This window comes from Haplochromis burtoni, unplaced genomic scaffold (genome assembly GCF_018398535.1).
Source record: "Haplochromis burtoni strain Fernald_Lab_line unplaced genomic scaffold, NCSU_Asbu1 Contig_38, whole genome shotgun sequence".
Taxonomy (NCBI): domain Eukaryota; kingdom Metazoa; phylum Chordata; class Actinopteri; order Cichliformes; family Cichlidae; genus Haplochromis; species Haplochromis burtoni.
Window position 1 is genome coordinate 2,062,084 of NW_024582399.1, and position 23,377 is coordinate 2,085,460.

General features: G+C 42.6%; 2 protein-coding genes across 30 annotated transcripts in view; both read right to left on the reverse strand.

Annotated features, from left to right (window-relative positions):
• Nucleotides 1-19,102, reverse strand: part of LOC102288842 (unc-80 homolog, NALCN channel complex subunit) — a 74,070-nt gene extending 54,968 nt beyond the window's left edge. For 10 of the 20 annotated variants that reach the window (XM_014332980.2, XM_014332976.2, XM_014332977.2 and 7 more), the window contains exons 1-14: nucleotides 18,345-19,101; nucleotides 17,997-18,045; nucleotides 17,489-17,645; nucleotides 16,095-16,435; nucleotides 15,555-15,678; nucleotides 13,951-14,018; nucleotides 13,549-13,694; nucleotides 5,628-5,901; nucleotides 5,388-5,522; nucleotides 5,089-5,305; nucleotides 3,889-4,029; nucleotides 1,034-1,302; nucleotides 439-774; nucleotides 208-339 (exon numbers count right to left, since the gene is read on the reverse strand). In XM_014332980.2, coding sequence (XP_014188466.1) covers nucleotides 208-339; nucleotides 439-774; nucleotides 1,034-1,302; nucleotides 3,889-4,029; nucleotides 5,089-5,305; nucleotides 5,388-5,522; nucleotides 5,628-5,901; nucleotides 13,549-13,694; nucleotides 13,951-14,018; nucleotides 15,555-15,678; nucleotides 16,095-16,435; nucleotides 17,489-17,645; nucleotides 17,997-18,045; nucleotides 18,345-18,436 — 2,481 coding nt within the window. In that variant the 5' untranslated portion in view covers nucleotides 18,437-19,101. Of the gene's footprint in view, nucleotides 1-207; nucleotides 340-438; nucleotides 775-1,033; nucleotides 1,303-3,888; nucleotides 4,030-5,088; nucleotides 5,306-5,387; nucleotides 5,523-5,627; nucleotides 5,902-13,548; nucleotides 13,695-13,950; nucleotides 14,019-15,554; nucleotides 15,679-16,094; nucleotides 16,436-17,488; nucleotides 17,646-17,996; nucleotides 18,046-18,344 lie in introns of all 20 variants that reach the window. The other 10 variants (XM_014332981.2, XM_014332971.2, XM_014332975.2 and 7 more) reach the window with 3 other exon arrangements.
• A 2,333-nt stretch (nucleotides 19,103-21,435) lies between these two features.
• LOC102289154 (microtubule-associated protein 2) overlaps nucleotides 21,436-23,377 on the reverse strand; it is a 75,158-nt gene continuing 73,216 nt past the window's right edge. For all 10 annotated transcript variants that reach the window (XM_005920180.3, XM_005920181.3, XM_042219835.1 and 7 more), the window contains one exon: nucleotides 21,436-23,337. In XM_005920180.3, coding sequence (XP_005920242.1) covers nucleotides 23,128-23,337 — 210 coding nt within the window. In that variant the 3' untranslated portion in view covers nucleotides 21,436-23,127. The remainder of the gene's footprint in view (nucleotides 23,338-23,377) is intronic.

The window sequence follows — 23,377 nt, forward strand, 5'->3', positions numbered from 1 at the left end:
TGATTAGAATTAAAAAGAAATTGCGGCTGTCTCTCACTGAAGTTAGAAACTCAGCCCAGTGCTCCAGTCAATGAGTTTCATTTTTATTAAACTTTTATTACACCGAAGGAGCAATTCAGTAAATAATTAATAGGTAATGAATCGATGTCACCATCTGAAACTGTGTTTATTTGCACACATTCAAAGAATTAGAGAATAGAGAGTAACCTGCATCCTCAGGCGATCTCCTGATAGTCCTCGATGGCCCTCACCACAGCCGTAAGCACAGCCCAGAGACTTGACTATCTTTATGAGCATTGTCAAAGCCAGGCGGTGGGGGCTGAGGCCACCAGCTTCTTCCTGTTCCCAGTGAAGAGAAGCAAGAAAACACACAAGTTGAGACATTCAGGCATCCTACACCTTTACAATCTCACTCTAAACAAACCTGTTCAAACACACCTTTTTATCGTCATCCTTATTATTTTTCACATCGTCCTTGCTCCCCTGCCCGCTCCCTCCACCACTTCCCCCTCCCCCTCCTCCTCCACCACCCCCTCCTCCACCTCCTCCAGCCCCTGCAATCGGCCCGCCTCCCTGGGCGACTCCTCCGAGGCCCTGAGCTGCCGCATCTTTGACACGAGCCTCTTGGTTCTCCTTGTTATCTGGCTTGGACAACTTGCCCATCCCGGGCACCACGCCCAGCTGCAGCAGGCAGTCGATGATGTTGAGAGCCACGTCGCAGATCCTGGAACTGATATCGTGGCTGAGAATGGAGTAAAGAGCCCTCAGGATAGCCTAAATTGGAAGAAGGAAGGCAAAGAAAGGGTGACAAAATCAGAGAATTATTTAGTTTGACCAAGAAGGTCCCAATAACATAAGAGAAATAATTAAGGAAACTGTAAAGTGCCTGTGATGTTATGACTTAAAAAGGAAAGCATCAGAATCGAGTCTGCTTGGAGTCCCACTGGTGACATAATTGCTTATTAGAGCAGCCAAATAGGGCCATAACTTCTAATAGCTGTATTTGCCCCCAGGGTCCAATTAAATCACTCACTGTGAGGTCCAACATGCCGTTTTTCAGCACAAAGTTATTGGTGCCCTCGATGTTCTCGCCTTCCTCCAGACAGGAATAGTTGATACAGGAGTCGGTGAGGCTGCGCGGCAGGTTGGCGCATGCCAGCGGCTCCACTGGGATTTCAGGTACAGCCACGGGGTTGCAGAGTTTCTTCATGTGCTCAGTGAAGAAGTCGGCGTAGCCCACGTTAAAGGACGCAACTGTTGTGTTGAACGCCGCCATGGTGATGGTGGAGATCTGAGATCGAACTTTAGACAACAGAAAATCATTTTTTATTGAGTACACGGTCCTGGTTAATAGTTTTTCTAACTCACAGATCCTCGAGATCGCCCTCTTGTTCCACTTAGGTAGCTCCATAGTGCTTTAGCTCAACTGTTTTGTGGATCTGATGAATGGCTGTGGTTTTTCCAGTGATGTACAGATGGGTAGATAGAGACCTTTCTTGTATTATTAGTTCGATGTTTATCTAACTATGTTATGTTCCAGGTACAAAGGTCTGGACTTTGACTGGGTCATTGCAGAACTTTGGTTGTTTTCTTTTTCAGTCATCGCTGCTTTGTTTGAGATCATTCTCCTGTTGCATGACCCAGGTGGAACCAATAACAGCAGTCAGACAGATAATTTGGTAGACCATGAAGACTCATTGACTGGAAGCTGACCAGGTCCATAAAACAAGCCCAAATCATGACCCCACCACCACTGTGCTGCCATTTTGTATGAGGTGGTTGTCTTGATGTGTTGAGTTCCATTTTCTCCAACTGTGGTGCTGCATACTACAAATAAACAACTCCACTTTGGTCTCGTCTGTCCAAACCACATTGTTACAGAAGTCTTGTGGTTGGTTCAGATGCAACTTTGCAAACTTAAACTGTGCTGCCGTGTTTTTTGTTTGTTTGTTTTTTTTTTTAACAGAGAAGAGGCTTTCTCCTGGAAACCTCTCCAAACAAGCCACACTTATCAGTCTTTTTGGAACTGTACTGTCATAAATGTTAAGATTTAACATGTTAACTGATGTCGCTCTTGGGTATTTGCTCGAACGTCTGCTCCTATAAAGTTTGCATTGCTGCATTCTGTGATCACACACCTGAATGTTCCAGAGCAGCAAAAGGATAATGGATGTACTTAGTTTTCCACATACCTTTGCAGTTTGCTCATAAAGTTATTCTTTTGGGTTTAGCTTTAATAGCTTCACATAAGGCACAACAGCCAGAAGGTTGTACAGAGATGTACTTGAGAAGAAATGTGTGTGAAACCTGTTTTTTTTTCTTCTTTTTTTCACTTGGCACCATTTCACTTGCTGCATTCAAATTGTAAGAGATCAACACACACACACACAAAAAAAAACCCTGGCACGCTCAGTTTGAGACTTTAATGATTAATTTAAGTGTTATTTTGTCTGATGTCACAGCACTCTGGCAAGGTCTTGGAAGCTTTTACACAGAAGCAATAGAAAGCATTCAAACTGTGAAGATCATTAACTGGGATCGGATGTGAACAGTTGAAAACTGGGAGGCTCTGGTGGGTGATTACACCCACCGGGTCAATGATACTGATTAGGTGAGGTGTCTCCTCAGCGCTCCAAGGACACTTAAAGACAATAACCATCCCAGACACAGCTTGTTCTCCCTGCTGCCATCTGGCAAGCGATTCAAAAGCAACAATGGAACAATGGTTAATGTTGAAGCCCATGTGTCAAAGAAAAGAAACCATTTCATTCTCGTATTTGAGTTCAGTCACTTATTTACTCTTCTCATATTTACGGTTGAATCTCTACAGTCCTGCATGTGATATGTACTGAATACAAAAGTGTCCTTTCTGCAAATTTGACCCTTTTGACAGCTTCCTCACAAAATGAGCCTGATCCTTTGGTACTTTTCATCCCGGCTGCACCTCATGTCAAATTCAGCTCCTTTCTGCTTATCTTCCGTCTCGCTAAACCTAAACAGAAAGCGTGTGGCAGAGTGTGAATCAGTTTAAAAGCCGGTGTTCTTATTTTGTGTGTAGTTTGTGTGTAAATTAGCATTGTCACAACAATATTGCTGTTATATAATCCTGCCCTATTTCTGCTTTGCTCAGCGAGCCTCAAAGGGAGCCGGCAGCATCTGTCCTCCCTTTATTGTAGCTGATGGACAGTAATGTGATCAGCAGTGGATAATTTGTTTATTTCGCTTTACTTTCAAATAACGTGGATGTTTGTGGTTCCTCTTGCACTCTGCCAGCATCTCTAAGAACTCATTTTGATTTGACGTATGCCGGCTTTAATTTGTCTCATTTAAAACATCTGTGATCTATCTTTTATTGTTTTTTAACCATCTACCAACAAAAGAGAGAGTTTAAACTGTGTGAGTGACATCATCTATGTTCTGTTGATTTGTTAAGACTAGAAAAGAGAAATCAATACACTGGTCTACTCATTTTGCTCATTCCTAGCACCATATTTGAGACTCTAACAGAGCAGCTTTGCATGATTCATGCTTCAAAATAATCCGTCTTCACCTCAGGCTGGGCTTTGGTGCAGTCCCTCCTCTTTTAAGCCAACTTTCTTCTGATTGGCTTCTCTGAGATGACCATATTATGCATATTCTCTCTCAATGATGTCATGCAGATCCAAGAGTATTAAAAAACTGTCTAAAAACGAGGATTTAGAGCAGCTTTTAGCTCTTTTTCTTTTTTGAAACTGTGGCCTTCATTTCTGGTGTATATATGACAGAAAACCAGGAAAGTCATAATAGGTCCCCTTTAAGACTCCTTCAGGTTTTTTTAACATCTAGAAATTTAACTTTTGGGCTTGCTTTAAATACCTGCTCAGGCCCATATTTAAACCATCTTCTTACCCTCCTTGACGGTGTTGTCACTGTGGCTGTTAGAGTGGTCGGGCATGTCTCTAAGTAGCGAGTGGTGGGAATGAGAGTGTTTGGCACTCAGGCTGTCTGCATCTGCAGCTGTGTCTGTGCTGCCCCGCCGTGTGAATTTGCCTGGAAAGAGATGCAACAAATGGACACGTTTTAGGTCGAAAGCACACAACCAAATAACACAACTAAACGTGGACATCAGATGGAGCTGAAAAGAAAAGCTTAACTTTAAGCTCAGCAAACATCAAAGCCCACAGAGACAGAGTGCATTTACGTCCTGCCTACCCCAGAGAGTCTGTCTCTGCGGCTTTGGTGTTTGTTGAGCTGAAAGTTAAACTTTTTTTTTTTACCCAGCTGTATCTGATGTCCATGGTTTCCATCCAATAATGCCTAAAAAGGTCTTTTGAGCTGCCAAACTGAGCCTTTCACCACTGTCACAACAACACTGTACTCTAATGGCCTCCACAGTCACTAGATCTTGATCCAGTAGAGCCCCTCTGGCATGTCCAGCCTAGAAATCAGCAGCAATTGTGTGATGCTATCATGTCAATGTGGACTTAAAGTCTCTAATGAATATTTCCAGCACCTTGTTTAGTCTGTACCATGAAAAATTAAAGCAACCTCTTTTGCAAGGTAAACAGTGTCCAATGAGTGTATTTCAATGTATAAATATTTGAGACATAAAGTGCTAAAATAATTATCAATGGCCAGCTACGGGCATTTTCATAATTTTTTTTTATTTTTTAAGAGTTTCTGCTCTAATTAGCAAACTATAGGACCAACAATTTGACCCTCCAGCAGTCATGGGTTTCAAATTATGACATGTTGTAAGAAGTATCTCATACTTATACACTATGACACAGACTTGAATCTTTCTAGAAGCAGCTCAGGTTAAGTGGGTTCATAACAGCATGGTAAAAGAGGACAGTAGGTTTTTTTTCTTAATGGAAATAAGCCTTTAAAAAGTCACTAACTCTTGAAAATAATAAAAATAATAACTGCTTTTGTGCCTTGAGCGAAAGTTAATCTCCACTATTCAGTGAGAGCTCATAAGGAATACCAGTGTCAATGAAGTGACCTAATTCACCAGCTGACAGCCAGATCCAGACTAAATCCTCTGACTCATGAAAGCTCGGTGGAGTGGAAGCAAGACTTCAAACTGGTGGCATCCAATCTCATTACCCATGATGGTGGCCTGCCAGCCTCCACGTTCCAGGGCCCGCCTGTCGTCACCCAGGCCAGAGAAGCTTCCGAAGGAGAAGGTGCTGCGGGTGGGAGAGACGTCCAGGTGGTCGTCGTGCAGCAGGAAGGGAACCCCCATCCGACGCTGGCGCTTCTTCCCCGTGTGATGGAAGGGGATGGAGCCCTTTCTCTCGCGGTCCTCGCGGCGGTTCTTAAACTGAAGTGGAACAACAGGTTCTCTCAATCACATGAATCTGTATTTATTCTTTTAGCTTAAAACATAAAGGCCAGTCTCTGACCTTCTTGAAGATGTTCATGCCCAGGTCGGAAGACAAGTCAGGGACAGCCTGCCGACGAAGGTTAGTCAGGGAAACCCTTGCAAAGGTCTCTGTGCTCAGAGATTTCCCCTCTTCATTGCATTTTAAGCTCATATCCTGCGAAAAATAAGAGAAGGCAAAGGTCACGAACCAGCAGGAGCAACATGGACATCCTAAAGATGGCTTAGAGGCGACTCTATTAAAGCTGTTTTGATGAGTGACCTGAGTCTTGTGGGTGTTGACCAGTGAGGGTGTCGCAGCCACCATGGAGCTGCTGCGTGGCCGTGGCAGAGGCGCAACCAAGGGCTCTGGGGGACGTTCAGGCCTCTCCTCCAGGATCTGCCTGAGGCGCTGCAGGTAGTACATCAAGGCCCAGTGCACGCCCTCCTCCGTCCAGTGCGGCTGCAGCAGACAGCGCAGCACAGCCACATCAAAATAAGTGGCGTAACGTGCCCGCTGGGCCAACGATGCTGGCAGGCCGGCAGGAGCTGATGTTCTGAAAGAAGAGAGAGGAAATAAAGGAAGTTTCACAGGTTCAACCTTTAAGATGGTGAAGTTTAATTTTAAAAGACAGTACAGAAATTAATCACGCACAGATTAAATCAATCTATGAAAGGAGTTCACCTAGTACATGAAGGTATGCAGAATAAGTCGGGCCCTTGCGGGGAGTTCAACAAGCAAGAGGGCACAACCAACTGTGATTGTGAAAGCTAGAAGCTAAATGAAGATATGTGTGCATCAAACAGTTAAGCCGTTTGTTTCAGAGCATTTTAACATTCGGGCACAACATATCCACACTTCCGCATAACTGGATGGGTGCTACATTGTCAGATAGATTTTGTGGGACTAAGAAAGAGTTGCCTTTATTACATCCGCTGTAGCTGCTCTGCTCTGTGAAACCTGCAACTCTGACATAGCTAGAGAGATGTAACAGGTGACATGTAACCTGATTGCTCAATTTTTATAAAGTAAGAACAGCTTCTGCTATATCTGTGGTCTAATTTACCTAATAGCTGACGGCTTTTAGACCACAGTTAGTTTTAAGAAAAAGTTTAGCTCCTTAAACAAAAGTTACCGGGTGTAACTGGGTAGCAAGCTGTTCTGTTTCTATCTGCAGCCGTTTATGTCTGACAGTATTCCTCTGTTTTGGGATCTCTGTGTCCAAAAAGCCAGAGGTGAGGATAGTAGCAACAAGACCCACATAGAGAGCATATGCCAGTGACAATCAACGTTCCCTCTAATTTTTCATGTGTCTGAGCGACACACAAACTCCCTGAGCGGCCACTTGGACCACAATGAGCAACATTAGACGTGTTTACTGTGGTCACGCCAGCATCGGATCGAGTTATGAAAACAACAAAGTTTTTTGCAGCTGTTTACTTAAAAATGCAGCCAAGGCGGTTTTTTAAATAAACATTTCAAACTATTTACAGAACAATCAGCTGTTCTGCATCAAATTTGATGCCACACAAATTATTTGTGCCACTCCAAAAAATTATTTCTGTCCACTATGAGATAAAGAAGAACAACAGCCTGATACCTGCAGGCCTGACAACAGGAGATGTATCACTCCTGTATCACCTGTAACATTCAGCAGTCGCCTCATTGTTCTGACACACACAACAAAACTATTGACTACACTACACACTAACTACACAAGATTTGCGCTAAACGTCGCAAATCTCTCACATCTCAAAACACCGCTGTCACTCCTAAAACTTCCCCCTTTCTAAACAACTAAATGCCATGTTGCCTTTTCATTTTTTGATTGGTCAACATGGTACATTTTTCCACCAACAGGAAAGGCTGGGAAATTTTTTGATTTTGTTTTTGCTCACATACAGAGAGCGCTTTCGAGCGTTCTCCTTATAAAACACCATTTTTACCAAACATTACATATATGTTTGGTAAATATATATATATATATATTTTTTTATCATAACTCTGGTTTTACGTGGTCTATCAACACAATTTAAAAACTGGTATAAAGTCCACACTTTCCCCGTCAATTGTTCCGTCTGTCCTGCTCACATCTCCAATGGTTGTACACGTTGTCATTAACGTGGCTTCACTCCACATCAGCCACGCTGCTTCGCTAGCTAAAACACCGGTGTCGGCACATAAGGACGCTGTCGTAGCCTGTCAACGACGTTGATTAGCTGCGTATATACGAATGTGAATCACATCAGTGGCTGGACTATGGGATACGGTGGCATCGTTCTAATCCCATACTGGAGCAGCCAGTCACTCACTGACTAACACTGCAAAACAGAATTGTTAAAGTATTGATTTTAATTTCAATTCAGGTTAGATTTTTTTCCTGTGCGCAGAGACCGTGCTAGCAGTGCGCAATTGCGCACGCCCGCAGTTTAGAGCAGGGCTCTAGAGTGCGACCAATTTGGTCGCAAATGTGTTTACGTCTTTTTGCGCTGATTCTGAGCTGCAGGTTTTGTCTCTCTCCAACCAAAATTCACCGAACCAGCAGCAAAAGAAGCAGCAAACTGCGCTTCACATTTGACCAATGTCGTCATGAATTTTGCTGTTTTGCTTCCACGACTATTAAAATCACACATGCACAGCTAGCTCTCTCTCTATCTCTGTACTTCAAGAACAGTTTCCCGTCTCCAATCTCTGTTTTCTGTATTATTCATTCGCTTATTGCCCACCAGTCTACCGTTGTTTACAGCGCTGTGGCTGCTGTCTTTTTCTTTTCTTTTTTTCACTTAAATGACCTCGGACAAGAAAGCCTAGTTTTTATGTTATTCAATACTGAAGAAATGTAAACTTTATATGCAGAACATTGTAGAATATTTTTAAGGTTATCTGCTATAAAAAGCCAGACCAGGAAAGTCTCCTTCATGTTTTTCTGTTTTATTCTCAGTTACTTTCACACAAAGGCATCTGCTGTGATGTTCACAATTCTGATGAAGTCAGTACTGATAAATGATCAGAATTATAATATTTCTGACTGTCTGAGGCTAAGTTGAATCGAATCGGGACTTTGAAAACCGGAATCGAATGGATTATAGAAATCAGTGATGATACCCAGCCCTAGTGAGCAGCCTAGGCACGACAGACGTGGATGTAGCTGTAATAGGAAAAGAACTATTGCTAACTTTTCTGTTAAGTTAAGGCCTGATCCTTCTGAAATTCATAGCCAGTGCTCTGACACGGTGTCATCAATCTTTGAATGCTGAAAAAGCACAGTGTATCCAGAAAAACACATTATATTATATAAATTATTATAAAATTTGTGTACACCTAACTTTTGTGCCGGTACGCCTAGCTTTTTAAAGTTAGACGTACCGGTACACCCATGGCAAAAAGTTCGTCTAGAGCCCTGGTTTAGAGGGAACATTGGTGACAATATATAGTATATGACATTGATAGAGGTAAAAAAAAAAAGAAAAGAAGAAGATGAAAAAGCATGTAAAGGAGGAGCAAGGCGTGGGGTTGGGTTGCAAAGCAGCTTGCAGAGGCAGCAGCAAAAAGTAAGCAGTCTGTAGCAGCTTAAATTGTGCAGCCTACATGAGATTTGCTGATTCGATACTTTGAAGGGTGTCAGTGGAGTCATAAAAGGATAAAATCAGATGATCTGTCAGGACTTTCAGCTCAATCGATATGTTGTTTCATGGACAACTGAACCAGCATGTTGGAGAAATGCATGATAAAGTTCCAGTTGTACTGGCTGACAAACCAACCAGTAGCAGACTGCTGAGGTTGTAGTTGAAGACCAGTTCATCACTTTCATGATGAACTGGTCTCTAAACACTGTGCAGCTGCTCTCAAAGCTGCAGTGAAACTGTAAACAGTGGGACACAAACTGGACACAGTAGACTGTTGCTAGCTGCAGTCCTGAGGCACAACATTTTCACATAAATGATGCTTCTGCATCAGATCTACAGCATAACCTACGCCATAACCAGAACCCAATTTTAACCGTATGTTGCAACCTTTTACATAAGCTGACCTGCACCGCCTGAGAAATGTACGCTGGGTTGACACATACCATAATGACTTGAATGGCTGGAAGGTTACAGTGTTGAAACAAACAGAGTTTCCAGTTACTGTGTGATGTAGATTTTCCCATAAAAGCCTAAAGCTTTACTCTGAAGGCGAACCTTCTCTATTTCCGGTGGACTACACCTCAGCTAGTAGTCGATGAGAAAAACTGACCTCTGAACGTGAGGTCAAGGTCACTGGAATTTGAAGTCATTGAGATTTTTAGTAGATGCACCTATGGCATTAATTTGACAAAAATGTGATTTCCTTCTTGAATTATCACATTCACATCACATTACTTCAGCTTAAACTTGTTCTCAACGCAGACAAAACAAAGCTCATGTTGTTTTCTAAATCAAGAAAATGGGCCCAAACAATCCCATCAGTAACCACTCTTGAAGGTAATAAAATAGAGTTGGTTCACACCCATAAATATCTGGGAATCTTAATTGATGACTCGCTCACCTTCAAACCACATGTAGAGAATCATGTGAAAAATCTGAAGTTAAAACTGAGATTTTATTTTCAAAATAAGTTGTGTTTCTCTTTTAGTACAAAGAAGCGGCTTGTTGCTGCGACATTTTTGCCTGTGCTGGATTATGGAGATATTGTATATATTAATGCTTCTGCTCAATGTCTTTGAATGGTTGATACTGTGTATCATGCTTCTCTGAGGTTCATCACTAACCACAAATTTCAGACTCACCCTGTAAGTTATACTCTCAGGTAGGATGGCCTGCTTTGGCAAGTCGGAGGAACTTTTATCTATATAGTTTTATATATAAAGCAATACTTGGGTTGCTACCTTCTTATATATGTTCCCTGCTTACAATGAAACATGCTGGTCGGTATTATCTTCGTCTGCATGGTTACTTGTTGCTTTCTGTTCCATTTGCCTGAACTGAATTTGGTAAAAGAGCTTTTGTCCACTTAGCATCCTCGGCTTGGAACAAACTGCAGAACGAATGGAAAATAACTGAATTCATTTTATTAAGTGCTTTTAAATCTAAACTACGAATCCTTAAGGCCAAGTCCATAACATGCAACTGTTTCAATTAGATTGATTGTCATTTCAACTGATTTTTTTATTTTTATTTTTTTTTAAATTTTATTTTATTTTTTCATTTATTTTTGCATGTGTGTTGTTGCTGCCTGTGTTTAATTGAGTAATTTCTGTAACTGTGGGACACTTGCTGCTGCCTATCTTGGCCAGGTCTCCCTTGAACAAGAGGTTTTTAATCTCAATGGGATCTTCTTGTTCTCAGAAAAACATAAAGGTCACTGAAAGTAGCTGAAATTTAAGCTTGATTTTTAGTGCCTGAAGGTATCAATTTCAAGATTCTACATTGCCTCCTTCTCGAGTCACTGCATTCACAAACTTGGGTGTCCACTCTGCCCAGCTGCCTAGCAGGCTGATGACAACATAAGAAAAACCATAGGAAATCATGGCGCATTACTAGCGACCAAAGCAATCACTAGGAGGATTATGGTGCAGGAGCTTCTTTGCAGCAGTTTCACCCAGCAGGAGCAAAAAACCCCTCCAAGAACCACCACCACTGATTTTGGTTGTATCACATCCAATATGGGGGACAACTCCTAGGCAATGTGTGCAAGACATCAGGTGAGAAATCTCAACACAAGTGGATAAAAGTAGCAGATATGGAATGGAACACGGACTGTAGAATGAACAGACACATGCAGTTAAAGTCACCTTTTCACATATGTGCTCATACACATCTCAGCATTTAAGTATTAGTTATTATTCATCTCTGGCTCTCTTCCACAGCATGTCGCGTCACCCCCAACCGGAAGATGGCCGCGCCCTCCTGAGCCTGGTTCTGCTGGAGGCTTCTTCCTGTTAAAAGGGAGTTTTTCCTTCCTACTGTCGCCAAAGTGCTTGTTCATAGGGTCATATGACTGTTGGGGTTTTTTCTGCTTTTACCTTAGCGCATTGAGGCAACTGTTTCTCTATATCAGGGGTCCCCAATCCTAGTCCACGAGGGCCGGTGTCCCTGCAGGTTTTAGATGTGTCCCTGATCCATCACAGCTGATTTAAATGGCTAAATGACCTCCTCAACATGTCTTAAAGTTCTCCAGAGGCCTGGTAATGAACTAATCATGTGATTCAGGTGTGTTGACCCAGGGTGAGATCTAAAACCTGCAGGGACACCGGCCCTCGTGGACTGGGATTGGGGACCCCTGCTCTATATGAATAAAACTGAACTGAATTAAAAGGCACTAAACTATCCCTAAGTAGCTAAACTGAATATCATGATAGCAATGCCAAAAGCCGTAACTACATATATAATTACACTACATCACAACCTTTTGTGTTATATTAGACTGTGATCAACTCCTGCCACATTGCTTCATTAACAATGCATCAAAGGAGGATGATAAACAAGGGCAGAGCCCCCCTTCAGCATCATTGGAAGAGGAGCAGAGAGGGAGGGAGGGAGGGAGGGAGGGAGCTCCAGCCTACGTGAGTCCACTATAAATAAGCAGGAATGAAGGTCAGCAGTTGGCGAGCTGCAAAGGAGTTACCGCAAACTGTGAAGAAACATATTGATACTGTAGGAGAGGCAGACGTAGCGGGGCATTTAATCCCAGCCGCTGTAATAAATGGAGCAGGAAGTGCTGGTCGATATGTACATGAATCACTTTGAGAGCGGGCGGCGAAGGCAGGCTGTATCATGTTTCACCGTCTAGCCGACACACTCACACATACACACTCACTCTCCCTACTGCTGTTGTGTCAGGTTGCCACAGAGACCGCGTGACGACAGCCACCCCGGTCCTCCGACTCCATGCGGTAGGAGAGGATGCAGCAGCCAGCGGTTGCCATGGAAACTGCCTCAGCATCAGCAGTGCTGCGCGGATTGCGGTGGTTGAGTAAGCTGCATTACTCGCAGCACCCGGTGCCGGAAATTATTTTATCAGTGCGGTGCAGCGCAGAGGTGCAGGAACAGCCTGGTGACTGGCAGATGTAAATGTAAACCGTCCCTCAGAGACCTGGAGTCTGGTGGGGTAGGTGGGGGAGGCGGGGGGTATTTTTGATCAGGAGAGCGTCAAAACTCTCCCTTGCTGCATGTCTGATTTACATTCAGCTCACTGTCCTCCTCAATCCCGCAGTCAGCCTGAAAATCCCACTGCACACATGAAGAAAGCAATTAATTTGTCTTTGTTAAGCAGGGAAAGAGGAGGGATAGATCCTCCATCTCCTGCATTACCATGTAACCACTGCTCAAACCCTGTGGTGCGAGGATGTGTGAGGATATAATTGGCTCGGGGGTGTTTTTAGGAGGCGAGGGGGTTGGTTTCCGGGCTTGTTTTGATTTTCAGTCATCTGCTGGCTGTCAGAAGGATTGCGAAAAAGCGTCGGAGTGACATGCTTGGTTGTCAGAATGAGCTAAGATGAGCAGCGGAGGGCTTAGGATGGAAATAAACCTGCCAGTGAGGAACTTCTTTGCTGGTCAGATTTGGTGTAATTGTAAACTTTTTATTTTTTGAATTTTTTGCCCTGCCTTTGCCAAAGAGAGCTTGAGAGAGACTGAGCCTTGGCCTGGAAGTGGGCACACCAAATCAAGCCAGGCCAGGGACTCTGCCAGCATTAGACATGTAGCACATTACTTCAGCGTAATTACCCTGGATATGTGGGCAAAATGTCACATGGGTTTGCTGATGCACAACAGGAAAAGAGCTGTGGTTGTGTGCGTGAGGGACGAGACAGTACTGCTTGAAGCAACATATTACACAGGGGGGAAGTGGATCTATTCATGTACCCTAGCTCATCGCAAGCTAGCAGAGCGAGGCGTGTGGTGCAGTGGGTTTGACAGACGCTGCTGCGGGGCTCGGTGTTTAGCCATCAACAAGACGATGGCACCAGCTCCGTGTCAGTGCAGGTCATGTCTGCACTGCTTCAACCCTCAACTGGCTAAAGCGTGGAAAAATTAGTCATTTCCGAGAGGTTTTATGAAAGCAGCGCCTCCAATATTGATCGTTTATAAATCAAAAATAATGCTTGTGTGATTTCCTCTGTGGGTCTCTATTAATACAATTGTCCATTTGTTTGGTAAGTTAAAATTGATGCTTCAACACGTTTCACTGCTTCTTGAGGGGAAACTGAATAACACATGCTCACTTTTTCTTGGAAGGGCCTTTGACCGGTGGGGGTTGCTGTTGGGAAGGGCCACCTTTCTCCACTGAGTTACCACGACGACAGCTCTGCTCCCCGACTGACGGGGAGGAGGAATCTGATTGGGTGGCTTCGCAAACCACCTGGAAGCCCTGTGGGTAGGAAGAGAGAGAGAGATGGATATCAGGAAGACAGACAGGCAGACAGTTCCTGATAATTAAAGGCTCTAAGGTTGGAGTGTGGTTTCTGTCATGACCCCGGCTCACCGTGCTAATGAATATTAACAGCCAGCCCCAGGGGGAACATTGGAAAAGGGGAGGGGAAGAAGCCTCAGACTCTTGCCCGAGCACATTCAATCAACATGGGAAGCAGAATCTGACAAGATATGGGCTGAAAACGTTAGCTCACCGTGGGACCCGGGTTGCCTGATCCACAGGGGCTGCACTGGTTGTTGACTGGGGAGTTCCTCTTTGCTGCTTAGACAGGCATAACAGTATACATGTGTTAATTCTGAGCAAATAAAAATAGATTATCTCTTAACACACTAATTCCCAACCAGGGGTACAAGTACCCCAGAGGGTTCTTCTGCAGTAGGCAGCAGACACCTGGAATAATTCGTTTCACTATTTATAGAACTGAGTGTCCTATGACTAAATATGTTAGCTAACGTTATGGATTGTGGTTCTTTCACACCAAAAATAGGATGGTGTGGTTGGCTGGTGATTGCATTGAAGGTTTTTGCCGTTCGATTGCAATTATTGCTGCCTAATTTATAAATGCAGAAGGATTGCAAACACAATATAATCAATCTAAGTCAGTCTGCGCCAATAACCGTAACTCGTCTGTGACACTCTATTTGTTTTTTGTAAAGATTTTTTGGGGCGGCATTGTTACATTACTTTGATAGTAGAGCAGTAAATCTGTGAGGTTCCTCATGGAATTTGTTAGTGTGAATTTCTTTGTATGTAGATTGCAAAGGATTTGCAATTTTTACAGATTTATCACAGTTAATCACAAACAAAATGCATGTAACTACCAAGCTTAACCCCGTCAATCACAAACTGACAGCAGATTGACTCCATCTTATTGTGATTGAAATGCTGGATGACAAGTCAAAACTGTTAGCTAACTTGGTGTATTAGCAGTTGAAATAGCAAAAAGGTACGAATGACCAAATTGCCAAAGCTGTTAACTAACTGTTTAGATTAACAGTTGAAATATAAAAGTATACATAACTAAAGAGATGAAATTGTTAGGTGACTGTGCAAATAACACTGTTAGCCTAATGTAACAGATAAAAAGCTGTATTACAGCAGCTAGCTAAAGCTATGAAATGAACACCAGTGATTTAGCTGCTATATTGCTGGAAGAAAACTGTTAGCTAACTTTGTGTATTAACAGTTTTAAATAGCAAAAAAACAAACAAACATTTAAATAGTTTAAATTAATTCTTAATTCTTTCTTCTTTCTTTCTTCAATTAATTATTAACTGTGTGTGCAACAGTTTATTTATTTATTTATTTTATTTATGTATTTATTTGTTTTCTTCACTGAGTGTGTTTTTTGTTGTTTTGGGTTGTTATGTTATGGTTTTTTTTAATTGTTTAAAATAATAAAAAACTTTAATTAGAAAAAATTGTTTAAATTAGCCAACTACAAAAATATAACACCAGCAAACATAATTGTATATATTAAATTGCTGTTAAATAGAGTATTAGCTTAGGGCAGTAGATAAAAGGTTGAAATTATAAGCTTATTTATGGTTAACTAACTATAATTGGGACACGGTAAACTAAAAGTATCCCAGATCTAGGTTAAAATTAGTTCAGCTGAACATCTTAAACATGAAAGATGTTAAGGAGGAATATCTGACACAGATGCATGGGTTATATATTAGGAATACGATTAAGAACCACTTTATATACTCTATATATTATATATATAGCCCTTAAAGATAGCGGCGATTTCTCAAAGATAGTAGGAATTTCTTTAAAAAGTGGGAATTTCTTCACCTGTAACAATGTTTCTGACAGGTTTGATGAGGGCAGTAAAAGCAGGGATGTCGGGCAGGCGGTGCTCCCACATTGGCTGCCATATTACCAGACCACTAGCCAGTCTGAAGGTCAAGTCTGACTCCTGGAAAAAGGCAACATATTTACACATTTATTTCCTCAAAACACCCTGTAAACACCAGAAACAATTATTCTGTCTTGGTTAAATGTTTTGTGTTGTTAAGATTCTTAAACCTCCGTTACAACATGCTAACAAGACAAGACAGTAATTCCCTGCACAGCTGGGAAACAGTGCACTCCCAGGAGTAATATAAGCTGACCCTTTCATCTGTTTGCACACACAGATCAATAGGCACAGGGTGATGTTGACTGCAAGTACTAAATTAAGCAACACAGGGGTTGCTGAAATTAATCACAAAATTCTCAAAATTATAAATAGTCTAACGCCACAGATTAACACAACAATGCCTGTGCCATCCTGGCTCTCTGTTACAAAAATCTATTTCAAGGCCGTACACATTTGCATCCGCAGTTACAGACCTTTATCCGATGAACAAGCGGTGCAAACAGGAACACAAACAGCTCTACTGTTGCCATGCTCTTTTGGAATAGTTTGGTGCGAGTATGCTCATCCTCCTCCAGCAGGGAGCCGCTGTGCTGTTGTCCTAACCCGCCCAGGCCCGAGCTGGAGCAGGAGCTAGGAGCTCCCGGGGAGGAACCCTGGTTCCCCACAGGCTGGAGGAAGGCGCTACTGCTGCTGCCCCTGGACCAGCCGTGGCTCAGGCTGGGCTCGTGGTTGCACTCCTGTGGGGCCTCCAGCAGCATCCAGTGCAGCGTGTGGAGCAGTTTGGTCTCCGCCACACCCAACTTGTCCTGGTGACCTGTGATGTAACCGAAAGACAAATACTAAACACACAGACACTTTTTTATCTGCTTAAACATGGCTGGCCTGCCAAAAGTCACCTGCAAGTGGACTCCAGAGAGAAACCAGAAAGCTTCCACTACCAAAAAATCTTGCATGCCTACAAACTGGTCATATTTGATGGTGACCTGTAATTTCCTGCTTCTAAATTTAAACTGAGGTTATTGTCCTCAACCCTAATAATCTAAGAAATAAGATATCTAACCAGATGCTTACTCCAGATGGCACTACTTAGGCCTCCAATAACACAGCGAGGAATCTTTGAGTCCTTTTTGACCAGGATATGTCCTTAACTTCACATATTAAACAAATATGTTGGACTGCTTTCTTCTATTTGTGCAATTTCTCTACAATTAGAAATGCCCTTTCTCAGAGTGATGCTAAAAAACTAGTTTGTGCATTTCATTACTTCTAGACTGGAATACAGTAATTCCTTATTATCAATCTGTCCTAAAAACTCTCTGAAAAGCCTTTAGTTGATCCAAAATACTGCAGCGAGAGCATTGACAGAGACTTAGCCAGTGCTTTGGTCAAAAGTGGAGTGACAGGAGAACCAATCTAGCATGTTCTTGCATGAAACCTGAGCTCCCAAAGGAGAAACCCTCAAGGACAACAAGCCGCACAACAGGAGGGATCTGACCTGGATTGAATGAAGGACCCTCTTACTGTGTGGCAACAGTGATTTTCACTTGAAGGCGTTTAACAGCTTAGTTCAAAGCCTGCCACCTCCTACTTAAAGAAAGTGTCAAATCCTGCTCAATAATAATGCAAACAGTGGCTCATTCATGTTTCATGTCTGACACATGGAAGTCACATGGAAGGATTTGATGCTTTTCTCTCCTGTTGTGTGCAGGCCATTTTAATCTCATAAATATTATTTCTATCATTTGCCTTTCTGTCCTTTTAAGCGATGATCTCTGAAAGAAGCTGAAAGGAGCATCAGATTTGTGTTTTGGCGATTGGGTATGACCTGGATGAAGCTGTCAGCTCGATTGGACTAAAGCGTCCTCACCAAGCTTGTTCCTGTTAGACAGCAGGATGGAGGTGCAGTGGAGTACGTGAGGCAGCGCCGCCTGGACCAGCTCCCAGCGGGAGATGCTCTGGATGGCCTCTGACAGGGCCGGTGACAGCCCGTGGAGCTTGTTCTCCACCAGCACTCGCTCAAAGGACTGGGGAGGCAGCCAAAGGAGAGAGAAAAAAGAGGAGAAGAGAGACATCAGGCGAGCAACTTAAGCCTCTTTCTTTGACTATCTAAATGTCCCACATGGCCCCGAGCGAGCAAAAGCCTGTGGGAGAGACAGTGGAAGCTCTGTTTGGATCCAAAGGGATCTGGAGAAGCGTCATTATGGATATGAGTCTAGCTCGAGGGTAATGGGAGGAAGCACGGGGGCAAAACTAATTTGCTAAATGCAAAATCAAGAGCTCACTTGATTTGCAGGTGCATTAAGGTAAAACAGATTACTGGGAAGGGAAGCGATTATTTCCCCTCATCGTGCACATGGTATTATGAAATGACTTACCACACAGGATGCCTCATACTGTTTTCCCAACTTTGGCCGCAGAAAAGCACTGAAAGACATCAACAGAGTGCTTGTGAGAAATTAAATAAAGGACAAATGTAGGTTATAGGCTAGTAAATCACCCCATTTTGTCTATGTGGCCCACTTTTTTTTACAGGTGTGACATCATACAATCTGCACCCACAGCCCCATCTTCCTCCATTTAACACAAATCAGTGAGCAGACACTCACTGGCGGGGTTTCTCAATCACTTCATCAAATAATGTTGACGTGTGACGCGGTGACAAACCCCCGTCAGCCCTGCCTCGTTTTCACCAACGGCAAACACCTGTTATCAATGTCACCAACCTGGTCTGCCTCCACAGGAAGGTCTGGATCGGGAACGGTATTCCCTTCCCGCACTCCGGTTCGTTTTCATCCAGGCTTTTCCTCTTCACCATTTTGGCCGGACCCTGCGTGGCCGCCTGCCTGTGTGCGATCACCGGGACGCGCGGCTGCTGGCTCTGCCCAGGTGACCAGCGAGCTTTTCCCTCCCTCTTCACGACATGATTGGGTTAGTCCTGCGTAAAATGGCTGCAAGTGTCGATCGGTCGGTCGGCGGCAAAGGAGAGATAGAGAGAGAGAGAGAGGAGGAGGAGGAGAGAGGAAGAAGGAGCGCTCCGAAATCAGCACCTCCCTCCCTGGACAGCGACAGCTGATCGGAGAGCTAATTTATCAGCAGCAGCAGCAGCAGCGAGGCTTTAAAGACGCAGTGTGCAGCTGGGCCAGATGTTCTCCCCCTCTGCCTTTTCCTCCTCTGATGATTCCCCGCAATCAACACATGGAGCGACTGAAACCGCTGCATCCGCGTGGTGCATCCACCCCTTTAAATATCAACAGGTTGTTTAATAATAGCCCAAGCTGTGAGTCATAAAAACACAGCAAAATCAAATCAGGTGTCACTTCCCGAAACATTCGCACTGTTTAAAGAGGCCATGCCGCGCAATAATATCCTCATAAGGCCATGGAACAGGGATCTAACATGTTGACGAAATCCAGAACAATGCACCGTGTTTTAACATGGCAGTGCTGTTTGAATGCGGTGTTTCCTTGTAAAAGAAGAAAAAGAACGACCAGAACTGTTCTCAGCAGATGGACAGTCACAGCATCTGAACAGTGCCTCACGCTGCAAACACTAAAACCATAAACATTAAAACCCAGCAGGGTTTACAAACTTTACAAAAGACAGAAAAGGATCAATTAAAGGAACAATAACCATGTAGGGAAGAAAAACTTTAGGTTACTTGCGTAACCTCAGTTCTCAGAGTAGCGTAAATGAGACCTCTTACTATGGGATGACCCTCCCTGCACATTCCTCAGAAGCATTTATCTAATTGGCCAAGGTGACCACCAGCCAATCCTGTTAGGTTGGTGGTCAGGAACAGCCATCCACGTTTAAATAAATTGCGCTATTTAATAGCAGTTATTCAAGATAAGCACCTCTTCTCGCTTAACAGCAAGAAGGGCTGTCTGGGTCATGCTACTCTGAAAACTGGAGTTTAGTCACCATCTAGGTATTGAAGTTTATAATTTGCAGGAGAAAGACACTGATTTGGTCCTGGTTTTGTTCAAGGGGTTTAACAAATATATATATATATTTAACTGTTCAGGAATCACAGCCATTTTTATATTAAGTCCTCGGGTGACTGACTTGGCCACTAAAAAAATCTCTATCTTTGCAGAAACTCTTGGGTTACTCAAACAGGATGCGTTGGGTCAATCAGTTGTGCAGCATTCGGCTAATCTGAGCAGAGGATAGCCCCACACACTTCATAATTCATCCTGCTCCTTCTGTCAGCAGAGACATCACCAGTAAACACCAGTGATACAGTAGTTCCACTGGCAGTCATACATACCCATAACCAGTGTTGGTCAAGTTACTTACTGATTACTTCCCCCCAAAAATAATCGTGTTACTTTACTGATTACTTATTTTCAAAAGTAATTAATTACTTAGTTATTTAATTACTTTTAAAAAACATGATTTACAACCTGAACAGGTGATAAAGCGATAGATCTTTCAGCCCAATTCTACTTTCTCTGCATACATACATACAAAATGTAATCAAATGGAAAAGTCTCTTTAAAACTCGTTTTACTAGTTTTAATCTTTTAACTTTATGCATCAAGCAAAAATTAAATTATATGCAACATTCTCTGACTGGAAGAAATTTGTTTAACATTTAAACCTATTTTCTGCGCATTCCAGCACATAAAATAAAATATTTTTTGTGTTTACACTCAGTCTTTCAAATAAATGCAAGTGAAACACAGCAGAAAAAAAATTAAATTAAAGACTCAGCGATCCTGTTGCTCTACTTTCACCTGTATAGCAGGCGGAGGTTTGCCCTGGTGCAGGTGTGCCGCGGCGGTCAGTGGAAGAATCCGCGAGTGTCTCTGTGAATTTCCCATTATGTCGTAGTGCACTCAGTGCTTGCTCAGAAGTTAAGGGTTTTTTTCGCTGTAAAAAGAAGTTTTCTTCCCACGCAGTGAACAGCGGACACTAATGTTGTCACTTTTTACGGAATCAAACTCAAAGTAAGGTCAGTACTTCCACGCTTTAAGTAAGAAGCTATGAAATTGGACTGGAATCAACTTCAGATATTTTATCTGCTTCATTTGTCATGGAAGAAGGGAACAGGCCTAATCTGGCCATCAAACTGCCTGTCAGTCAATTGTCTAATTGATTTAGAGCTTCTGCAAATGGGATAGTGTACAAAAATGACTGTAATTCTTAACTCATACATACATTTTTGTTAACCCTCTTGAATTAAAAGCTGCAGTGGTGTACAGAAGCAAGTCTGCAAAAATTGCATTTGTCCCACTATAACTTTCATTAGAGCCCAGAAAAGAAATACTTCTCTGGTAAGCTAAAGAAATATGTCATCGCGCTTCGTTGAGCATAAACTAAAATTAATGTTTAAAATTACAGAAAAAAATCATGTAATAATAAAACTGAATGTTTTTGTTAATTCACGAAAAATGTCTGTTTTTAAATCACTGTTTTGCCAAACTAACAAACTCATTAAGTAAAAAAAAAATGTGTGTAGTAATGAAAAAAGGGAAAGGTTGCTGTTATTTAATTGTTTATCTATCACTTAATTACTTTGTTGTTCTTTGGCACAGTATGAACAACTGTGGAGGTGTTTAAACAGAAAGAAAAGCTACAAAATCTGTGAAAATACAGTCAAAATTCCAAAGTTTATCCTCTCCTTCACATTTCCCAAAGCTGTCCACAGGGCCGATGTTTGTCGGGTCGATTCTGGCCCCCATGCCTTATGTTTTACTCGCCATTACCAACTTTATGCAGAACTATAGAAAATTATAACAGGTTTTAAAGCGTTTGTCTGTCAAATATACAAACTTCAAATGACTACAGTAAAGCCAGCAATGCCTCCTGTTTAATGAATAATAATGACATTTTTATTGAGCCTTCAAAACACGTGCTGATGATAACCAAACAGGCACGCCACACATGCAGGTTGACGTGTTTTTCACAAAAAGATGAGTATTTTCAAAGAATTGATCCACAAGACTAGAATGAACCAGTTTTTTTATTTCTTTTATTTCTTTATTTTTGTTGTTGCCATCATCCTGTAGGAGCATTTTGTCATCAGTACGTCTCAAACACCGGAAAGTGTGCACACATCTACAATTTTTTTAAATCTTTTTTTTTTTTAAATACACTTACACAGGCAAAGAGGGGGAGGGATATAGGAAGCACAGAAAAACACTGGAAGGGTAGGTGACATCAGGAGGGGAGGTGGGGGGTCTCATAATGGTGAGCAGAGAATATGCTAGAACATTTTTTTATTCTTTTTTTAAAAAAAAAAAACTTCTAAAAGCTGCAGGTTTGTGGGGTATTATTCCCATTCTTTACCTTCTTTATCTCTGCAAACGTTCAAAAACTTCTTTCAAATGGAATGTTTTCATATAAAGCTTCACACTTAACACTTTTTAAAACAAAATTCGGGGCTTTTACCCACTCAAATACACTACACAACCCAGTCTTTGCAAAAGGAGCAAGGTCACAGGGGCCCGTGTGCTAGAATGCACCCGGGCCATTTTACACCCACACAGAAAAGTCGAAGATCGCTCCAAGTAGATCTAATTTATTTATCATTTATTTGCCATGCCAGCATAACAGCATTGTTGTAGCCTAATAAAAACCACAGCGCTAATGTAAAACCAGAAAATAAAAAGAAGAGAGGGTGGAAGGGGCGGTGCAGCCCGACGGCTGACGAGAGAAGAAACTAAAACACAAAAATCTATTGGAAAGCTAGCCTTTTAGCGCCCGACTCGACAGAGCTGCAATGGTTATCCACATTTAAATGCTAATAAGCCAGAGCAGCCACAGGGAACGTACAAAACTGTAAATACTTCCAACTACAGTGACATATATTTTTTATATATTTATATATAAAAAGAAAACAAGAGAACACAAGTTTGTCCAACAATTCAGCACAATTCAGGAAATCCAACAAACGCAACAAAGAAAAGTTCATGTCACACACTTTTCTTTTTTATGTTGTTTTTTTGCAGACATGCTCATCAGCCATTCTTTTGCAGGTCAGTTAAGTCTCTCGCTTATCTTTAAGACTAGCACCTACTGTCTAGTAGCTATATCTTGCATTCAGTACCGTATAAATTCTGAATGGACGTCACGGTCCAACTTGAAATTTTTAGCCCCGTGCGAGTGGGAATGTGTTGGTGTTTTTCAACGCACCAAAGAAAAAGAAGTAAAGATGAACAGAAAAAGGACCAAAGAAAAATCCTGTACAATCGTAAAACCACCTTCTTGAACCACTTGAACCTTGGCATTCAGCTTATCTAAAACAGAACAGTCCATGTTTGAGTGAATGAGAGGATAAAAAGCAGACCGACAGACGGGGAGTGTCGATGAAGATTTATGAAGAATTCAGTTTTTTAAAATCCCGCTTGGAAGGGCCGGAGGGATCGTTGATTGGATGAGACGGTCAACCAGCTACAACTGTGGGGGTTACGTTAAACACTGGAAGCTTGTGATGGGAACGATGGGAAAAGGAGGGGTGATGGTGTGGATTTGTATTTTTCCTAAGCAGAGGCAGCTGGCTCATAAGCCCTGCTTGGCCAGGGCAGCGGTGACATCCTGGGCCAGCGTGGAGAGCTGGGGCGACTCCAGGAGGTTGATGCTGCCGGAGGAAGACAGGCGAGGAGAGGTGCCTCCCGTCTCGATGCCAGGGGAGTGGGTGACGATGATTTCCGCACCGTGGTCCACCCGAGCTTTGGCCGAATCCCGGAAATTCAGCTTGTGGCTCTCGATCTGGTGAGCAGGGGAAGACTGTTTAGGTCAGCGCTCTTTT